This window comes from Felis catus, chromosome F1 (assembly GCF_018350175.1).
Source record: "Felis catus isolate Fca126 chromosome F1, F.catus_Fca126_mat1.0, whole genome shotgun sequence".
Lineage (NCBI taxonomy): Eukaryota > Metazoa > Chordata > Mammalia > Carnivora > Felidae > Felis > Felis catus.
In genome coordinates, this window is record NC_058384.1 from 15,851,241 (window position 1) to 15,869,992 (window position 18,752).

Genomic DNA, 18,752 nt, shown 5'->3' on the forward strand with positions numbered 1-18,752 from the left:
CTCTGCTCTGATTGGTTGAACTTGGGTGCTCGCGGAGCCGAATGAGAAGCGCTAGGCTCCCAGCAGTGATCTGGGTGTGGGTTCGGGCTTGAGAAGGTTTTGTGTTTGGGGTTTGCTCGCCCTCCCTTTTTTTGAAGACCGGAGGCTGGCCGCCAGGTGTGGGCGATTTGAAACCTGAGGCTGAGTTCCTGTTTTCCGTTCTGCCTGCGGGAACCTTTGGGGAAGCGTGGAAGGAAAGGAAGGGCGTGCGCTTGGTGACCGGCCCCTTCCTCTGCTTGGTCGCGGAGTCCCACCCTGCCGTGCTGTGTGGAATGGTTTTCGGCTCTTCTGGCCGCAGTTTGGTTTGTTAGAAGTGGAAACTGATGCATTGAGGGTGGAAAAAAGGTCTTTCCCCTATCCGCTCTCCAAGGACGCTAAAGAACTTGCAGATTTGTCTAGTTTCTAGACACGTGTACTGGAATGTTCAGCGGAAAATGGCTTAAATGTTGGAGAAGAGAGCAGGAACTGCTAGCATTTTAAGGGATTTGTGTATATTTCCTAAACTGACTTTTGACCACCATCCAACACCGGCAACTTGGGATTCGTAAGCGTCTCTCGCCATCCTGCTGCGGTTCCAACATGTTCTCCTGTTGGTTAAGTCGGCTGTGCAGGGGTTTATCCACACCCACCGGAAGGGTCACCCACCTGATCCAGGGCTCTCTCTCCAGAAGGCTGATGCTCAGTTCACAGAGGAGAATTCCAGGTTGAAAGCAGTGAAGAGCTCTGTCCTCTAAACAGTATTTCCTGTTCTCTACGGCCGGAGTACTCTTACTCCGTTTTCCTGTAGACTTAACTGGATATCCTTATGTGTAGAGACAGATCACTCACTCCTTCCTGTCGTATAATGTAGATTTTCCCCTGGAGTTAAAAACAAAACAAACAAAGCAGAAAAGTAACCACATGAATTCTGCTTTTAGCTGATGGTACTAATAAAAAGGATTCTTAAAAAGCTCTTTAATATTTGAGAATATCTTGAATAGTGTTTTCTAGTGTACAAGTGACTGGTGTCACTGTAGATTCATACTAAAGCCATTTACCGTACCATCAAACTAATGTAATTCCTAAGGTCCGATTTGGGGAAAATGTGCGCTATTAAGAATAGGGTTAATTTTAGGTCTTAACGCAAATGCTACCTGGTCAAATTTAGATTTCCTAAGACAGGGCAAAATTTACATTAAGAGCATTAATTCACTTGGCTTTTGACACAGTTGCAGGTAAATCGAATAGTGATTGAATCAAATTACAGACTTGCAACTTACTTTGTAAGTTTAATTCATTGACGTGAAATACCTAAAATGAAATAATTTAGGAGTCTTTACTGTTAAGCAATTCACAAATGATCTATTTTTAATCTTTTCTGCTTTAAAGAATTGAGTAGCTTTGTTGCTCGGACCAACACGTGCGGAGAATTGCGTTCTTCTCACTTAGGCCAGGAAGTCACCTTGTGTGGATGGATTCAGTACCGAAGGTAAACTGGCTTAAGAATGCCTGGTGGTTGTTTTCCCCCCAGTCAGTTCCAAACTTTTATTAATTTTCAACCAGTCAGAACAGTACAAACTTTGTAGCCCCTGCAGGATTCTCACAATGCATTCAGTTTCAGGGTTGTTTTGAAAGACCCAAATAGAGTCACTGGCATGACATCTGTTGAAGGGTGTAATAACGAAGCGTGTTCCACTGGACTGAATGTCCCTTGGCTTACTAAAGTTGAAGAGTTCCTAGGACCAGTAATTGGGAATGGGCCAGCTGGTAAGCTTCATTACCATGAAAAAATCTTATTTTATTCCAAATTTAGGTAGAGAAAAACCCTAAAAGGATAAACAGTGATTCCTTAAGATTAAAGCCCATTTTGTTGTTCATCTCTGTATTCCAGCATGTACCTGAATAGTACATTAATTCACAATGAAGAGTTCCAAAATACATAGATTGTGTGGACTTCCTAAAGAATGTGTTCCAAATGGATGGATATTTGACCCATACATTTGGTGACTTTATCTCCTGAGCTCAAAATCTGAGGAGGCTTTCCGTACCTCCACCTGGTACTAAGGGCAGTATGAGAAATGTAGGTTGAATGCTAAAATGTTGGAATTTGAGGGATCTTTTGATGGTTTGTAGAAGTATTAAATTAGTAGTTGGACCTCCTCTAGAAATTGTATCTTTTATTTTAAGAGAAGAGTTTAGAAGCACCTGGGTGTCTCAGTTGGTTAAGTGTCCAACTCTCAGTTTTGGTGCAGGTCATGGTCTCATGGTTCATGGGAACAGGACCCATATTGGACTCTGCTGACAGCACGGAGCCTGCTTGGGTTCTCTCTCCCTCTCCCTCAGCCTCTCTCTCTCTCTTTCAAAATAAATAAATAGACATTAAGTTCTTTAAAAAAGAGAGAGAAAAGAGTTTATACTGCTATATTTCAAAAATGACCAAGTAGATATTTTCAATATCCTAAAATATATTCTTTGGATTTTAATATGTGGAAAGTTCCCAAATTTAGTAAAATTTTCTTATAAAGACTTAAGCCAGTGAAAATTAAAAATTCGCCTTTTGGGGCACCTGGGCGGCTCAGGTGGTTAAGCGTCTGACTTTTGATTTCAGCTTAGGTCATGATCTCACAGTTGGTGAGTTCAAGCCCCACATCAGGCTCTTCTCTGACAGTGCAGAGCATGCTTGGGATTCTCTCTCTGCCCCTCCCCTGCTTGTGCACTTTCTCTCTGTCTCTCTCTCAAAATAAATAGATAGATAGATAGATAGATAGATAGATAGATAGATAGATAAATAGATAGATATGCAAGCCATCTGGATAGCATTAGTAAGCTGTATATATAGCAGCTAAAAATTGAAATTGAAAATGGAAATTCTGGGGTGCCTGGCTAGCTCAAGTAGGCAGAGTGTGTGACTCTTGATCTCAGGGTTGTTCAAGTCCTGCCTTTGGCATGGAATTTACTTGAAAGAAAAAAAAGAAAAGAAAATGAAAAGTCGGGTTTTTTTCCATTAATTAGCTACATAGATAATTGCATGAATGTAGCTAATGAAAGCACATAATTATGTATTATAAAAACATAGAAAATTGCATGGGGTTTTTTTTTTGTTTGTCTAATTTGTTTTGCCTGCTTACATTTTGGGTGCAGAGATTTTATCTTAACATGTTCATTTTCTTCATTGATCAGGCAGAACATCTTCCTGGTGCTAAGAGATTTCCATGGGCTTGTTCAAGTTGTCATTCCCCAGGATGAGGTAATAGTAGGTTTCCTACTGTTGTCTGAAAGCCTCTTTGATGCTGTGGTAGAATAAGCTAAGTATGTTGGAGGTTTTAAATTCAGAAGTTTATTGTTAATGAAACTAAAAACTATCATAAGCAACACTAAGACAAATGACCAACTGGGAAAAAATATGTGCAACTCATATCACAAAGGGCTAATTTCTCTAAAGGGCTACTTCAAATCAAAACAAACAAACAAAAAGACCAGTGAACCAGTAGAAATATGAACCCAGCATATGAAAATAAAATTTATGTAAAAGAAAACGTAAGTGGCTTAATAGGCATATGAAAATATGTTCAACCTCACTCATAGGTACAAAATTGTGAATTAAAACTACACAGAATTGTCATTAAAACTGGATGGATAGCACACTGTGTTTGGGAAAACAAGTACTCATACATTCTTGTGGGGGAATACAAATTGGCACTACAGAGGGCAGTTTGGCAATATCAAATTAGTAAGTGTTTCAAAACATTCATTTCATTTCCAGTTAGTTATCTTATCCCTAAACTTACACAAATGCAAATGACATAAATACAAGGTTCTTCATTACAGGAATTTTTTGTTTTTAATTTTTTTAATGTTTATTTTTGAGACAGAGAGAGACAGAGCATGAGCAGGGGAGGGGCAGAGAGAGAGGGAGACGCAGAATCAGAAGCAGGATCCAGGCTCCGAGCTGTCAGCACAGAGCCCGATGTGGGGCTCAAACCCACGAACCACGAGATCATGACCTGAGCCAAAGTCAGAGGCTTAACTGACTCGAGCCACCCAGGCACCCTGTTTACAGGATTTTTTTTAATGTTTATTTATTTATTTTTGAGAGAGAGAGAGAGAGAGAGAGAGAGAGTGTGTATACATGAGCAGGGGAAGGATAGAGAGGAAGAGAGAGAATCCGAAGCAGACTCCAAGCTGTTAGCGCAGAGCCCGACGTGGGGCTGGAACTCATGAACTGTGAGATCATGATCTGAGCCAAAATCAGGAGTTCAACATTTAACCGACTGAGCCAACCAGACACCCCAGGATTTTTTTAATAGAAAAAAATGGGGGAAAACCTTGATGCTCCCCTAAGAAGAGACTCCTATAAGAAGTGACATACATCACTATAGCCATAGAAAAAAGATGAAAGAAACTCTTTATGTGCTGATCTGGAAAAAAATCCAAAATATATTGTCAAGTGAAAAAAACAGGATACAGAAGAGCACGTAGAGTCCTATTACCTGTATAAAAAGGGGTGTGTATGTGTGTTTGTTATGAAGTGTTCCTTCATATGAAACAATAATGTAAGTTTCTGGTAACAATGGGTACCTCTGGGGAGTGGGACTTTTACTGTATATTTATTCGTACCCTTTGAATTTTGAGCCGTGTGAAGGTACTACCTGCTCAAAAAATAATTACCATTAAAATTAGATGAACTAAAAATGCCCATGTCAGGGGCTCCTGGGTGATTCAATCCATTGAGCATCTAACTCTTGATTTCAGCTGAGGTCATGATCTCACGGTTCATAAGTTCCAGCCCCACATCAGGCTCTGCACTGCCAGTGCAGAGCCTGCCTGGGATTCTTTTTCTGTGTCCTTCTCTCTCTCTGCCCCTACCTTGCTCACATGCACTCGCTCACTCTCTCTCATTCTCAAAATAAATGAACATTAAAAAAAAATAGCTCATGTGATACTTGTTGGGCAATATTGGTTTCTCTTGTAATGTTTACAAATGCTTGTATACCTAAGAAACATACGATTTATTCAGCTCTTAGTCTGTGAAGTAAGTGAAGAGCAGTGAATTGTCTCTCAGGGATGAGGATCCAGAGCATAGCTAACCCAGGAGAATTCCTTTCATTTGGACTCCCATTATTGCTATTGGATTTAACTGCCCCCAAGACTAACTCTGGAGACAGTTGCCTTAAAAGTATGTAGGAATTGTTTACATCCATCATTCTCCTCATTTTCCTTTAAGGAAAAAATTTTTAAACTCTTACCTAATAGTTTTACTGGCTGTGTTCTATGGAGTCAAAATGGGGATGTCATTTACCAAAATCTTTAATAAAGTCATTAAGGGCAGCCCCAGGATTTACGGCAGTATTTAAGGACAGTAGTTAAGCCGTGAGTATTTCTATTTCCATAAACCATAGACTACTGTAGTTACTACGTATTCCTTTAAGTTCATGTGTTCGTCAGAACTGTTTTCCTCTCTTATTCTATAGTCCGCTGCTTCTGTGAAGAAGATTTTATGTGAAGCCCCAATGGAGTCTGTGGTGCAAGTATCCGGGACGGTAATTTCCCGACCTCCAGGACAAGAGAATCCAGTGAGCAGTTTAGAAACCGTGTATAAATTTGACCTGTATATATTTGCACTGTCTGCACATTCAGCAAGAGACTGAGCACCTGCTAGACATCAGGCACGAAAAGCTCTGCAAGTTCTACGAATGATCCTACAGATTCCAAATCTTCACCACAAACACACACCTGTGCAGATGGTCATGTTAAGACATCTGTTAATGAGCACATCGACCACAGACATGCATAAGAATGTCAAAATCTGGCACACACATTTATGCTTTGGATTATGTGCTCTAAGCACCTACACATTTTACATATGTAAATGTAAATAAGTGCATGTGTCTTACAGATGTTCACTGTGTACATGTCCTGATGAGTGATTTTTTAAACATAGGTCTCTTCTGTCTGTCTCTCTCTTTAAGAAAATGCCAACAGGTGAGATTGAAATCAAAGTTAAATCAGCTCAACTTCTGAATACCTGCAAGAAGCTGCCCTTCGAAATTAAGGACTTCGTGAAGGTGCCATCCTTTGTTATTAAAAAATAATAGAGTATCTAGAAAATGTTGATAACCAGTAGTGTTTTCAGAGTTTTTAAAAGAAAAAGTTTAGAACACAAAATCAAGTGTTTTATTGTAGCTATATTGTGAAGTGTTCTTTTTCTTTATAATCGTTTTTTTTTTTAAGTTTATCTATGTATTTTGAGAGAGAGAGAGAGAGAGAGAGAGAGAGAGCGTGCAAACAGAGAAAGTATCCCCAGCTCCACTAACAGCACAGAGCCTGATGCGGGACTCAATCCCACAAACCGTGAGATCATGACCTGGGCGGAAATCTAGAGTCAGACGCTTAGCCGACTGAGCCACCCTAGGTGCCCCTGAAGTATTCTCTTCTATTCCTCTGTGAACTGTTCTGAAATAGCAACAATGCATTAAGCTGTTGCAGTTCCTAAACACCCATGCTGCTTTTTCAGACAGCTTGAAACATGGTTCTACCTTTAAGACTTGAGCTGTTATTTTCAAGTTTTTTGTTGCTTCTGTTTTACATTTTGAAGGAAAATTTGTGTCAAGCTTGGAAATAGTCAGATGGCATGGGGGGGGGGGGATCCTGTATTTTTAAGTTTAAGCCTCTAAAAGTGATAAAACATTTCCTTGACTTCCCAAGCATATAAATCTGATTATTGCAATTTAGGATGTTCTTTGCCAAAGTTTGAGAGGCTGTTGGAGCTAAATAGCTCTGGGGAGTACACCCAGATAATCTGGAGCTCTGTCACAATTATTTACAGTTCTAGATGTATATACATCTAATTTGTAAACTGATCTATGAAAAGGTTTTTAAATTGATTGCATAGTCACTTAGTGTTACATTTAAGTTCTCAAAACTTAATCTTTTAAGTAGAAAAAGCAATATAATTACAGGGTTGATCTTTCTGTGGGGGAGGAAAAAGGAAATCCAGTTTTTCCCCCAGCTAAGCTTTCAGAACAAAGTGACAGTTCTTCTATTATCAAAGAAATAAGCTATTTGAGGAAAAAGGACTTAAAAAAAGTTGTCAGCACAGAGAGAGATGCAGAGATTTACAGGCTTGAAAATAAGATTTACAGGTTGAATGCAGTTCCTATGCATTCAGCCATGGAGATTCTGTCCCCTTGCATTTCTTCTACCTGTAGTCCAACTCAGGTGATAATGTCATAGCTGTTTGCACTCTGCTGTGTATTTAAAAAAAATTTTTTTTTTAATGTTTATTTTTGAGACAGAGAGAGACACAGCATGAGCAGGGAAGGGGCAGAGAGAGAGGGAGACACAGAATGTGAAGCAGGCTCCAGGCTCTGAGCTGTCAGCACAGAGCCCGACGTGGGGCTCGAACTCACGAACTGTGAGATCATGACCTGAGCCGAAGTCGGAAGCTTAACCGACTGAGCCACCCAGGCGCCCCTGCTGTGTATTGTTAAAAGATCTTTTAAGTCTTCAAATATTTTTTTCAAGACTCAACTGTGGGCTTAAATGAATGGATAAATGTTTAGTGAGAATAGGCAAATTGCAATCAGTAAAAGGTAACAATAATAATAGTAAAAAAAAAAAATGTAAAATCTATGCTAGTAACAAACTTAGCAGCTGTCAGAATTAAGAATGGTGTTCTAGAGGCACCTGAGTGGCTCAGTCGGTTGAGCGTCCGACTCTTGATTTCAGCTCAGGTCATGGTCCCAGTGTCCCAAGGACACAAGGTTGTGGGATTGAGTCCCAAGTTGGGCTCCACACTAAGTGCAGAGCCTGCTTAAGATTCTCTGTCCCTCTCCCTCTCCTCTCTCTCCCTCTAGCCCTCTACCCCTGCTCATTATCTCTCTCTCTAAAATAAAGGAAATGAAATATAAATAAATAAAAAAGAATGGTGTTGTATTTATTCATGAATGGTGGAAACTAAAGATAAAACTGAAGTTTTTGAAAAGTCAAGCTCTGCATTAAATATCTTTTTAGTATTCAAAAAATGTTTGAACATAAAACTCTTTAAATTTGTTTAGAAAACAGAGGCTCTTCGTTTGCAGTATCGCTACTTAGACTTGCGCAGTTTCCAAATGCAGTACAACCTGCGACTGAGGTCCCGGATGGTCATGAAAATGCGGGAATATCTCTGTAATCTACATGGTAAGGGACACCTCGATGAGCTTTTCAGCATGTCTACTGTTTTCGTCAGCAGTTTTATTTATTTATTTATTTATTTAGCATCATTGGGTCTCAAGTTGCCAGAGGTCTGGAATTCGTTTAATGTGTAAAGCAGTTTTTGAAGAAAGGTTTATTTCCAAGTATTGTGTCTTAGAGCATAATTTAGCTCTCTATTAGGTCACAAATACAGCCGTTTAAAGGTGTTGTCTTGAAGGTGGGACAGCCCTTTGGCTGTTATCTCTAAGTTTTCTTAATTCTTTATCATGCTTATACTAATTTGTTAAGAGCTCAGAAATGTCCTGTGAATTAAACTAGACTCTTCATTCAGTCCTGGTTTTTTTTTCCTACTATGTTTATATTATTTTTACTATACTAGCAGAACATTTAGAAAACCAAAACAGTTCAGTAGACAAGAATCCATCAAATAGTTAGAATTATTTCATGACAAAAGTGTCACTTTATGAACCAAATAGGGTTTTATGAAAATTTTCAGCTTCCTTATTGGATGTGTGGACATCAGTATTCAGTAGGCATGGTAACTTATTTCAGTCAAAATTCCTAATTAAAATGTAGCCTCAGATTTGTTGAATTGAATCGTAGACAACATATTTGACAAATTCCTATGTGTTAAATTCTGATGCTTCTCTCTTTTTAGGGTTTGTGGATATAGAAACACCAACATTGTTTAAGAGGACTCCAGGGGTATGTATATTCCTTAAATCAGCCTACTAACAATATCCTACTTGTTATGAAATTGGACCACTTTTTTATATTCACTTGGCTATATTTTTTCCATATATTTTACTGCCTCAAGATGGTCATATTAAGTAGGTTTGGGTGCTGTTTTTTTAATTTTTTTTTATGTTTATTTATTTTTAAGAGAGAGAGAGACAGAGCACAAACAGGGGAGGCGCACAGAGAGGGAGACACAGAATCTGAAGCAGGCTCCAGGTTCTGAGCTGTCAGCACAAAGCGCGACTCAGGGCTTGAACTCATGAGCCATGAGATCATGACCTGAGCCGAAGTCGCACGCTTAACCGTCTTCCACCTAGGCGCCCCTAGGTTTTGTTAAGAATTGAGAAAGTTGGGGGCCCCTGGGTGGCTCAGTTGGTTAAGCGTTTGACTCTTAGGTTTCAGCTCAGGTCATGATTTCAAGGTCATGAGATTGAGCCCTGGGTCTGTGCTGAAGTGTGGAGCCTGCTTTGGATTTTCTCTCTCTCTGCCCCTCCCCTACTTGTGCTCTCTCTGTCTCTCTCTCCCTCCCTCTGTTCTCTCTCTCTCTCTCTCAAATAAATAAATAAGCATTTCTTTAAAATTAATAATAATGAATTGTTTCCTTAAAAATAAACCCCTTGTTCATTAAGAACTGATATATTTTTTTTAACATTTATTTTTTGAGAGAGAGAGAGCATGAGCGGGGGAGGTGCAGAGAGAGAGAGAGTCACAGAATCTGAAGCAGGCTCCAGGCTCCGAGCTGTCAGCACAGAGCCCAACATGGGGCTTGAACTCACGAACCATGAGATCATGACCTGAGCAGAAGTCAGACGCTTTACTGACTGAGCCACCCAGGTGACCCAAGAATTAAAATTTCTAAACATTGGTATTTACTCTATTTATACAGTCTATGGACTTATAAAACTGTAGTTTAATTTTAAAAAGCAGTCAGTGGGGTGCCTGGGTGGCTCAGTCAGTTGAGGGTCTAACTCTTGATTTTGGCCCAGATCATGATCCCAGGGTCATGAGATTGAGCCCCACGTTGGGCCCCACACTGAGCGAGGAGCTTGCTTGACATTCTGTCTCTCTCTGTCTCTCTGTCCCTCGACCCCACTTGCACTCTCACTCTCTCTAAAATAAAATTTGAGGGGCACCTGGGTGGCTCAGTCGGTTAAGTGTCTGGCTTCAGCTCATGTCATGATCTCATGGATTGTGAGTTCGAGCCCCACGAAGGGCTCTGTGCTGACAGAGCCTGGAGCCTGCTTCAGATTCTGTGTCTCCCTCTCGTTTCCCCTCCCCAACTTGAGCTCTCTCTCTCTCTCTCTTTCTCTCTCTCAAAAATAAATAAACATTTAAAAACTTTAAAAATAAATAGGTAAAATAAAAGAATTTTTTTTAAAAAAAGCAGTTAGCAATTATTAGAAAGGAATTGCACAAAATTCTTTAAGCTAGTAACAGAATTCGAAAATCATTTCAAGAAGCATACATTTATTACCTACTATGTGCAAACATAGTTTAAAGCCTACTATGTGCAAGCCTTTTGGGGGACTAAAAGATAAGCAAGAAATAATCTGTCATTGATCTTTAGTTAATTTCTTTTTTTTTTAATTTTTTTTTTCTTTTAATGTTTATTTATTTCTGAGATAGAGAGAGACAGAGCATGAGTGGGGGAGGGGCAGAGAGAGGGAGACACAGAATCAGAAGCAAGCTCCAGGCTCTAAGCTGTCAGCACAGAGCCCGACGCGGGGCTCGAACTCACAAACCGTGAGATCATGACCTGAGCCGAAGTCGGTTGCCTAACTGACGCCTGCCCTCCTAGGCTCCCCGATCTTTAATTTCAGTGATGAGCTGAAGTATTAACTTCCACCAGGCCTTAGGTTTGATTTTGTTAACAATATTTCTGCTCTCCTTCTCTCATTAAAAGGGTGCAAAAGAGTTTGTAATACCATCCAGGGAACCTGGAAAGTTTTATTGTCTCCCTCAGAGTCCTCAACAGTTTAAGCAGCTTCTGATGGTTGGTGGTTTAGACAGGTGAGCTCTATTGCTAGTAGTTCGTTGTCAGAAAAAGAAAGGGGAGGGAGGTGGAGAGGAGTAAAAGGAACACAAAATATCTGATCTCTTAAAAGAAGTTAGGAAATGTGTGAGCATTTGGAAAATACTTGTAAAATACCCTAAACATTATAGTTGTTATTGAGTAAAGATTTTTTGGGTGGCCACCATATGCAAAGCTCTATGCTAGTAGATGTGCAGGGAATTAGAAACCAAAAAGAATAGGTTTCACTCTCCAGGAGTTAATGAATGTAGTAAGACAGAGTAATAAATAAAACCAACTGTGATAGAACCCAAAAATAAGTTTGTTAAGGGTTGCAAACTTGGTGTAAAGAGGTTTGAAATGATATTGTTTTGGGAAATAGGAAAAAAATCTTTGTGGGCGAGGCCTTCTGGGATAATGCGGGGTCTCAGCAGATGAAGATGAGAATGGGAACGGCCTGGCACAAGCCATGGAGCAACAAGTGTTTCACTTTGGCCAAAGCAAAGCAAAGCAAAGAGCGTGTGTAAAGCACTATAGACTGCCTTGCATGCCAATCTAATATATGAATATCAGAAGGTGCCCTTGTATATTTTTAAGACAACGTATAGTTTCTTGTGGGTCTGCTGTATATCTGCTTAGATTAGAGCATCATAAAGAATTTTTAAATTTCTTATGTTCCTCCAAGTACCATTATTAATTTATTTCATAGACTGCCCTGCCATGAACTTTTGGGGAAAAGTATGTGTATCTTCCTAGAATCATGCCTCAAATCGTGCTATTTTTCAATTGTAGATATTTTCAGGTTGCCCGATGTTATCGAGATGAAGGTTCGAGACCAGACCGACAGCCCGAGTTTACTCAGGTACTAAGTTATGTTCACTTTTGTCTCTCACTTACTCAGCCTTGCTATGGCCACGCATTTCAAGACCGGGCTGTAATTTCATACACAGGCTATACCTTGTTCTATTGCACTCCCCTCTCGCATGCTTCATGGACATCGCCTCGTTTACAGGTTGAGGGTTGTGGCAGCCCCGTGTGGGGCAAGTATCCGCACTGATTTTCCAATGGCATTTGTTCACTTTGAGTCTTTGTGTCACATTTTGGGTAATCCTTGCAGTATTTCAAACTTTTCATGAATATTATATTTGTTTTGGTGATCTGTGACCAGTGCGACTCACTGAAAGCTCAGATGATGCTTAGCATTTTTTTTAGCAATAAAGTGTTTTTAATTAAGGTGTATACATTCTTTTAGACATAATGCTATTGCACACTTAATAGACTACAGTATAGTGAAACATACCTTTTTTTTTTAAGTTTTATTTATTTATTTTGAGAGTGAGAAAGACGTGGGATAGAGGGGCAGAAAGAGAGGGAGAGAGAGAGAATCCCAAGCAGGTTCAGCACTGTCAGCACAGAGCCCGATGTGGGGCTTGAACCCATGAACCGTGAGATCATGACCTGAGCCGAAGCCAAGAGTTGGTAGCTTAATCAACTGAGCCACCCAGGTGCCCTAAACATAACTTTTATATACAGTAGGAAACCAAAAAATTAATTTGACCAACTTTATTGTGATATTCACTTTCTTGCGGTGGTCTGGAACCAAACCCACAATATCTCTAGTGTATGCCAGTGCTTTACTGCTCATTACATTTATTCATCAGATGTTTAATTAAACTAACCTGCAGTTGAGACACTAATGGTTTAATTTTTGATCCATTCCATATGTCCGTTTTATAAGGAGTATAGTCATCAACTAAGAAATGCCAGAGATTCCAACAGTGTTTTAATGGCCATGGTAGGATAAAGTTCTTAAAACAAATCTCGTACGTTAAGAATCAACAATTCTGTATGTTGGTATTTAATCTGTCTAATCTTTGGACTCATCAAATCTATCATGATTTGATTGTTGTATGATACCATGTTAATCAGTATGGTGAAGTGCAAAAATCATAAGCTTTGGAGTTGGCCAGACCTGGAATCAAATGCAGCTTCACTATTTACTAACTGCATGTACACAGGCAAGTTACGTAGCCTCTCCCAGCCTTCAGCTATGAGAATAGCGACGAGAACTAAGCAAGCTGATATTTGTAAAGCATTCACACAATGCCTGACATAAAACAGATGTACAGTAATATTTGTCCCCCCAACTTTCATCCACGCATTAAGTATTTTTATGCAGAATCCTGTGGTAACTTGAAACCAGAGAAATATATAAATATGTACATATTAATATCATGGCTGTTTAAGTTAGTTTCCATATGTTATTTTGGTTTCAGATTGACATAGAGATGTCTTTTGTAGACCAGATTGGAATCCGGAGTCTAATTGAGGGCTTGCTCCAGTATTCCTGGCCCAGTGATAAAGATCCTGTGGTGGTTCCTTTTCCTTCTATGACTTTTGCTGAGGCATTGGCCAGCTATGGAACTGATAAACCTGACACTCGCTTTGGGATGAAGGTACCTCTCTTCACTTTTCCAAGACTCTGCCCCACATAGTCCTAGTCTTTTAAACCACTTTGAAATTTACAACAAATTACACACACTGTTACATTTTTTGTTGTTAATCTTAGCCTTGTTACCAAGCTACAGCAAGAGAGAATAATAGCCCATTAAAACTGTAGTAATTTTTTTCTGTCTACCGTATTCTAAGAACCATTTCTAAGAGCAAGGTTCTTGCTATAAAGTTTTTATTACTGAGAATTTATTAATTATGTGGATGTTAGCAGTAACTTGAAAGGAAAAAAAAAGCCCTATTCTTTCCTCTTCAATTTTTCTTAAGCTAAAATGACACTTGGAAGACAGATGATTAAGAGTTATTCTTTTTTGGCACGCCTGGGTTGCTCAGTCGGTTAAGCATCTGACTTTGGCTCAGGTCATGATCTCACAGTCCATGAGTTCAAGCCCGCGTCAGGCTCTGTGCTGACAGCTCAGAGCCTGAGCCTGCTTCAGATTCTGTGTCTCCCTCTCTCTGACCCTCCCCCATTCATGCTCTGTCTCTCTGTCTCAAAAATAAATAAACATTAAAAAAAAAATTTTTTTTAAATAGTTATTCTTTTTCCCTAGCCTATAAAGAGCTCAAACATATGGAAATGTTTATTCAAAGTATCAAAATCTACACTTTTTTTTTTTAATTTTTTTTTCAATGTTTTTTATTTATTTTTGGGACAGAGAGAGACAGAGCATGAACGGGGGAGGGGCAGAGAGAGAGGGAGACACAGAATCGGAAACAGGCTCCAGGCTCCGACCCATCAGCCCAGAGCCTGATGCGGGGCTCGAACTCACGGACCGCAAGATCGTGACCTGGCTGAAGTCGGATGCTTAACCGACTGCGCCACCCAGGCGCCCCCAAAATCTACACATTTTTAACTAAGGGTAAGGGTCGTATTTCTATAGAGCAGTTTCCATTAGCAAAGCCTCTCATTCATTTGCTCTTAGGAACAGCCCTTCATGTTTGTCATGCTGGTGACATTTCTGTATCCCATTTCTCAGTACACATTCCTTAGAAGTTGAAGTTCTACTTCGTCTATAAATAGATAGCATTAGGATGTCTTAGGATGAAAAATATATAATATACAAAGTCCTAACTACCAGCTTAACAGCTGTCAACTTCACCACTCTTTATTTCTTCTTTTGTAATGTGAAATAGTGATTCTTTTTTTAAATTTTTTTCATGTTTATTTATTTATTTTGAGAGAGAGAGAGAGAGAGAGAGTATGTGGACACACACGAGTGGGAGGAGGGCAGAGGGGGAGGAGGAAGAGAGAGAATCCGAAGCAGGCTCCACACTGTTAAGCGCAAAGCCCAGCTCAGGGCTCAAGCTCATGAACCATTATCAACCGTGATTTTGAGCTGAGATTAAGAGTTGGATGTTCACTCGACTGAGCCACCCAGGTGCCCCTGTTAAGTCAGACTTATTAGGTTAAATTCTGGCTCTGCCACCCACCAGCTGTGTCATCTTGGCTGATTTAGTGTCCTCTCTGTGCCTTGGTTTCCTCATATGTTACATGGGAATAATGAGAATACCTATCTTAGAATCTGTTGTACTGATTAAATCAATTAATAATAATGAATAATACATTAGAATATTAACCCTTGTCATGGTGCCCAACGCATGGTAAACACTATGAATGCACTCTATAAATGTTAATAAGATCTACTGGGTTCTTTAGAATCTTGTTTGTAAACGTTTTTGAGATAAAAATCACTTCACTTTTTACTTACCCTTTTTTGTTGCCCATTTTATAGATTGTAGATATTAGTGATGTGTTCAGAAACACAAAGGTTGGATTTCTTCAAGATGCACTTAGTAAACCCCAAGGAACGGTCAAGGCCATATGTATCTCTGAAGGAACAGTAAGTCATGTACAGTTCTGTTTCTCTAGAGCGTATATTTGGGAAGTAGATATGTTCAACAGTGGCACATTTAAACTTCAAGAAGAACAATTCTTTTCATAAGAATATATATTTTCATATGAAGTCTAATAGTGTCCCCAAAATTGTAAGTGGAGAATAAAACCTTGTGAGTATGAGTTTACACTCCAGATCTAGAGGTTTTTTCCTTCCTTTTAAAAAATGCCGTAAAGTACTCCTCTACTTCATCTGGGCTCATTCCCACCAGTGATTAGCATGAAATCGTGTTCATACCCTGCCTCCAGCCTCAGTTTATCCAAAGGCTCCCAGCCCCTATCAGCTCCACCACTTGCATGTTGGTTCTCAGTCTTCCCAGGGCTCTGGTCTTGTCTGCGTTCAGACAGGGGAGGAGAAAAGAAGTGATGCTGTGAAAAGCAAAAGACGAAAAACAAGGGCAGGAGAAGGAATGGTTGGTCTAGACGAACACTGACCCTGAAGCGATGAGACACGTCTGTTTTCTGGAGTTAGCCCACCTGTGCTGAACGTAATTTAATAAGAGGGGTTCCAGAAGTACTTTGAAGAAAATTACTAGTTTGAAAGACTACTCATTTGTATACTGGAGCATATTAGTGTATTCAAAATGGGAATGAGAATTCAGTCTCATTACTTTTTATTCACCTCATGTTTAGTGGAAAGTAATTTGTGTCCATACTCTAGACATAATGAATGTGTCCAGGTAAGCTCAGTGTAACGTATATTGTGTATTGTTATTGTTTGCCTCGATTTGTGTATGCCCGGTCTTCCCCATGCATATTATAAGAAGTGTGGGGTTGTGAACCATGTCTCCACCTTTTTGTGTCTCCCATACGTAGTCTAGTGCCCCAAGAATATTAGTTATGATGATGGTCAGAGCGTCTCACTTAGAAAGCTTGATGATTTAGATGATTTAGAAAAAGTAAGATATAAAAAGCATTTTAAGACCTGAAATAAGCAAATTCTGAGTCCTCTTTTTGATCTGAAAGTTATTTTTTCTTACACAATTCAGTTGTAAAGATTCGTTTTGAACATTTACCCTCCATATCACACACACAGGATCTTCTGTGGAATACATTCACAGCCATTTCCAGTGAGGCCTGCATAATTGGGGGGGGGGGGAGAATGTTAATAGGCCCTGTTACAAGCTTTAAAATTTTGTCCCTTGGAAGCAGAAACTAAACTTCTGTTGAATCCTACTATTGTGATGGAAGGACACAAAATATATTTGTATCCCATTTGATATCATAGACATGTTTATGAAGCCGTCATATTGTAAGCTTACTTTGATTTTCTTTCATCAGAAATACTTAAAAAGGAAGGACATTGAGTCTCTTAGAAAATTGGCAGCTGACCATTTTAATCAGGTAAGGATTTAATTGCAACAGTTTTTTTCTCTTTTAGGGATACAATATTTTTAATAATTGTTAGAGCTCTTATACAGTCATTAGTTTTGAGGTCTTGTTACTTCAGAACATTTTTTGTCTTTTTATTATTGTCTTTTTATTACTAAAGTTAATCTAATCCCAATTCACCATTAATCAAAATGTGAAAATTCAACCATAGTTTTTAAAATAAATGTGGAATTTAGGGCACCTGGGTGGCTCAGTCGGTTGGGCATCTGACTTCGGCTCAGGTCATGATCTCACGGCTCGTGGGTTCGAGCCCCACATCAGGCTCTGTGCTGACAGCTCAGAGCCTGGAGCCTGCTGCGATTCTGTGTCTCCCTCTCTCTCTGTCACTCCCCCACTCATGCTCTGTCTCTCTGTCTCAAAAATAAATAAACATTAAAAAAAAATTTAATAAATATGGAATTTTAATTCAGTTAGGAGTAGATTAGAGCCCCGTGTGCCCAAGGTTTGAAAGAAAGCCTGCATTCATTGCTCTTCCCATACCCGTTTTAAAATCCGGAATACACCTTTGACAGACACACGTGTGTTCTTGGCTTGGTGAATGGTAGGACTGAACTATGGAGGACCGGGAGTAGGGGATGGGCCTTCTTACCTTGTCACTGGACCTGTTGATGGCCTCAGCCCTTTCAGAATCAGTAACTTTAAAAATAATCATGCTCTTTGGGTCATTGGTTTTCTGTGATATGCTTTACAGAAAACATTCTAAATACGAGAAGACTATCTTCATCATAGTATCATTTACAATAGGAATAAAATGAAATTATATGGGAATGATTAAATAAAGTAAACTCAAAGAAATTAAAATTGCTTTTTATTTTTAAGTTCATTTATTTTGAGAGAGAGAAATCACGAGTGGGGTAGGGCAGAGAGAGAGGGGAGAGAGTCCCAAGCAGACTCCGAGCTGTCCGCGCAGAGCCCAATGTGGAGTTCAAACTCAAAAACCGTGAGATCATGACCAGAGCCAAAACCAAGAATTGAATTCTTAACCAACTGAGTCACCCAAGTGCCCCTAGAGTTGTTTTTTAAAACTTTGTCTCCAAAGAGTTTGTAGTATGGAGGTAATGTTCATGTTGTAATGATTTGTATGAAAAGGAAAATACAGAATTATATAAACACTGCTCATAACCATGTAAAAACACAGTATTTGTGGGGCACCTGGATGGCTCAGTCAATTGAGCAGCTGACTCTCAATCTCAGCTCAGGTCTTGATCTCAGGGTCATGAGTTCAAGCCCCACATTTGTCTCTGCACTGTGCCGGAAGCCTACCTAACACACAAAACAAAAACTCACAGTATTTGAGTATTGAAAATGGACTCCCCACTCCTCCCACCGCCATATCATACCTCAGGCTTAAAGGGATTTGTCAATAAGAAAGAAAAAGATTAGGATAATGATTTCCAAAATAGGTCAAGGCAAAATGACAAAAGTCAGAATAATATAAAAAGCTTTTCATAAAGTTAAATGAGTTTAAAGAATGATCCATTACATCTCGTTGTTCTTTGACGTAGAAGTTTTTTTTCTTTTATGAAATGAGGTACTAGTAGATAATGTTTTAGGTTTGTTTTATGCCCTTGAAAAAATTCAAAATTGGCAATTCTAGATCTCCCAATTTTGTTTCTTCACTTTTATCCTTCCAGTGTTTGAAATCTGTATCTAGATACCACAGGATCAGTAGCCTTTAGTTGATAGAACTCTTATTAAATTTTCTGCTTTTCCTCTTCTTCTCTTTTCCTCTTTTCTTTTTTACTTTTCTAACTTCCTGGATTTTTATAGAAGAAATGGGCACTGCTTCTGTTTTTTCAATGTATTTATTTACTTATTTATTTGTTTTTAAGTGTTTATTTATTTTTGAGAGAGAGAACATGCGTGTGATCAGGGGAGGGGCAGAGAGAGGATAGGGGACAGAGAATCTGGAGCAGGCTCCATGATGACAGCAGCGAGCCCGATGTGGGGCTCGAACTCATGAACCATGAAATCATGACCTGAGCCAAAGTT

General features: G+C 39.4%; 1 protein-coding gene across 4 annotated transcripts in view; it reads left to right on the forward strand.

Moving 5' to 3' along the window:
* Positions 1 to 46: 46 nt before the first annotated feature.
* The window catches only part of DARS2 (aspartyl-tRNA synthetase 2, mitochondrial), a 29,229-nt gene continuing 10,523 nt past the window's right edge, over positions 47 to 18,752 (forward strand). For 3 of the 4 annotated variants that reach the window (XM_011290905.4, XM_045048966.1, XM_045048964.1), the window contains exons 1-12: positions 47 to 742; positions 1,408 to 1,507; positions 3,199 to 3,265; positions 5,490 to 5,591; positions 5,988 to 6,083; positions 8,076 to 8,199; positions 8,873 to 8,919; positions 10,856 to 10,962; positions 11,756 to 11,825; positions 13,240 to 13,419; positions 15,208 to 15,315; positions 16,650 to 16,712. In XM_011290905.4, coding sequence (XP_011289207.2) covers positions 619 to 742; positions 1,408 to 1,507; positions 3,199 to 3,265; positions 5,490 to 5,591; positions 5,988 to 6,083; positions 8,076 to 8,199; positions 8,873 to 8,919; positions 10,856 to 10,962; positions 11,756 to 11,825; positions 13,240 to 13,419; positions 15,208 to 15,315; positions 16,650 to 16,712 — 1,188 coding nt within the window. In that variant the 5' untranslated portion in view covers positions 47 to 618. The remainder of the gene's footprint in view (positions 743 to 1,407; positions 1,508 to 3,198; positions 3,266 to 5,489; positions 5,592 to 5,987; positions 6,084 to 8,075; positions 8,200 to 8,872; positions 8,920 to 10,855; positions 10,963 to 11,755; positions 11,826 to 13,239; positions 13,420 to 15,207; positions 15,316 to 16,649; positions 16,713 to 18,752) is intronic. The other variant, XM_045048965.1, reaches the window with a different exon arrangement.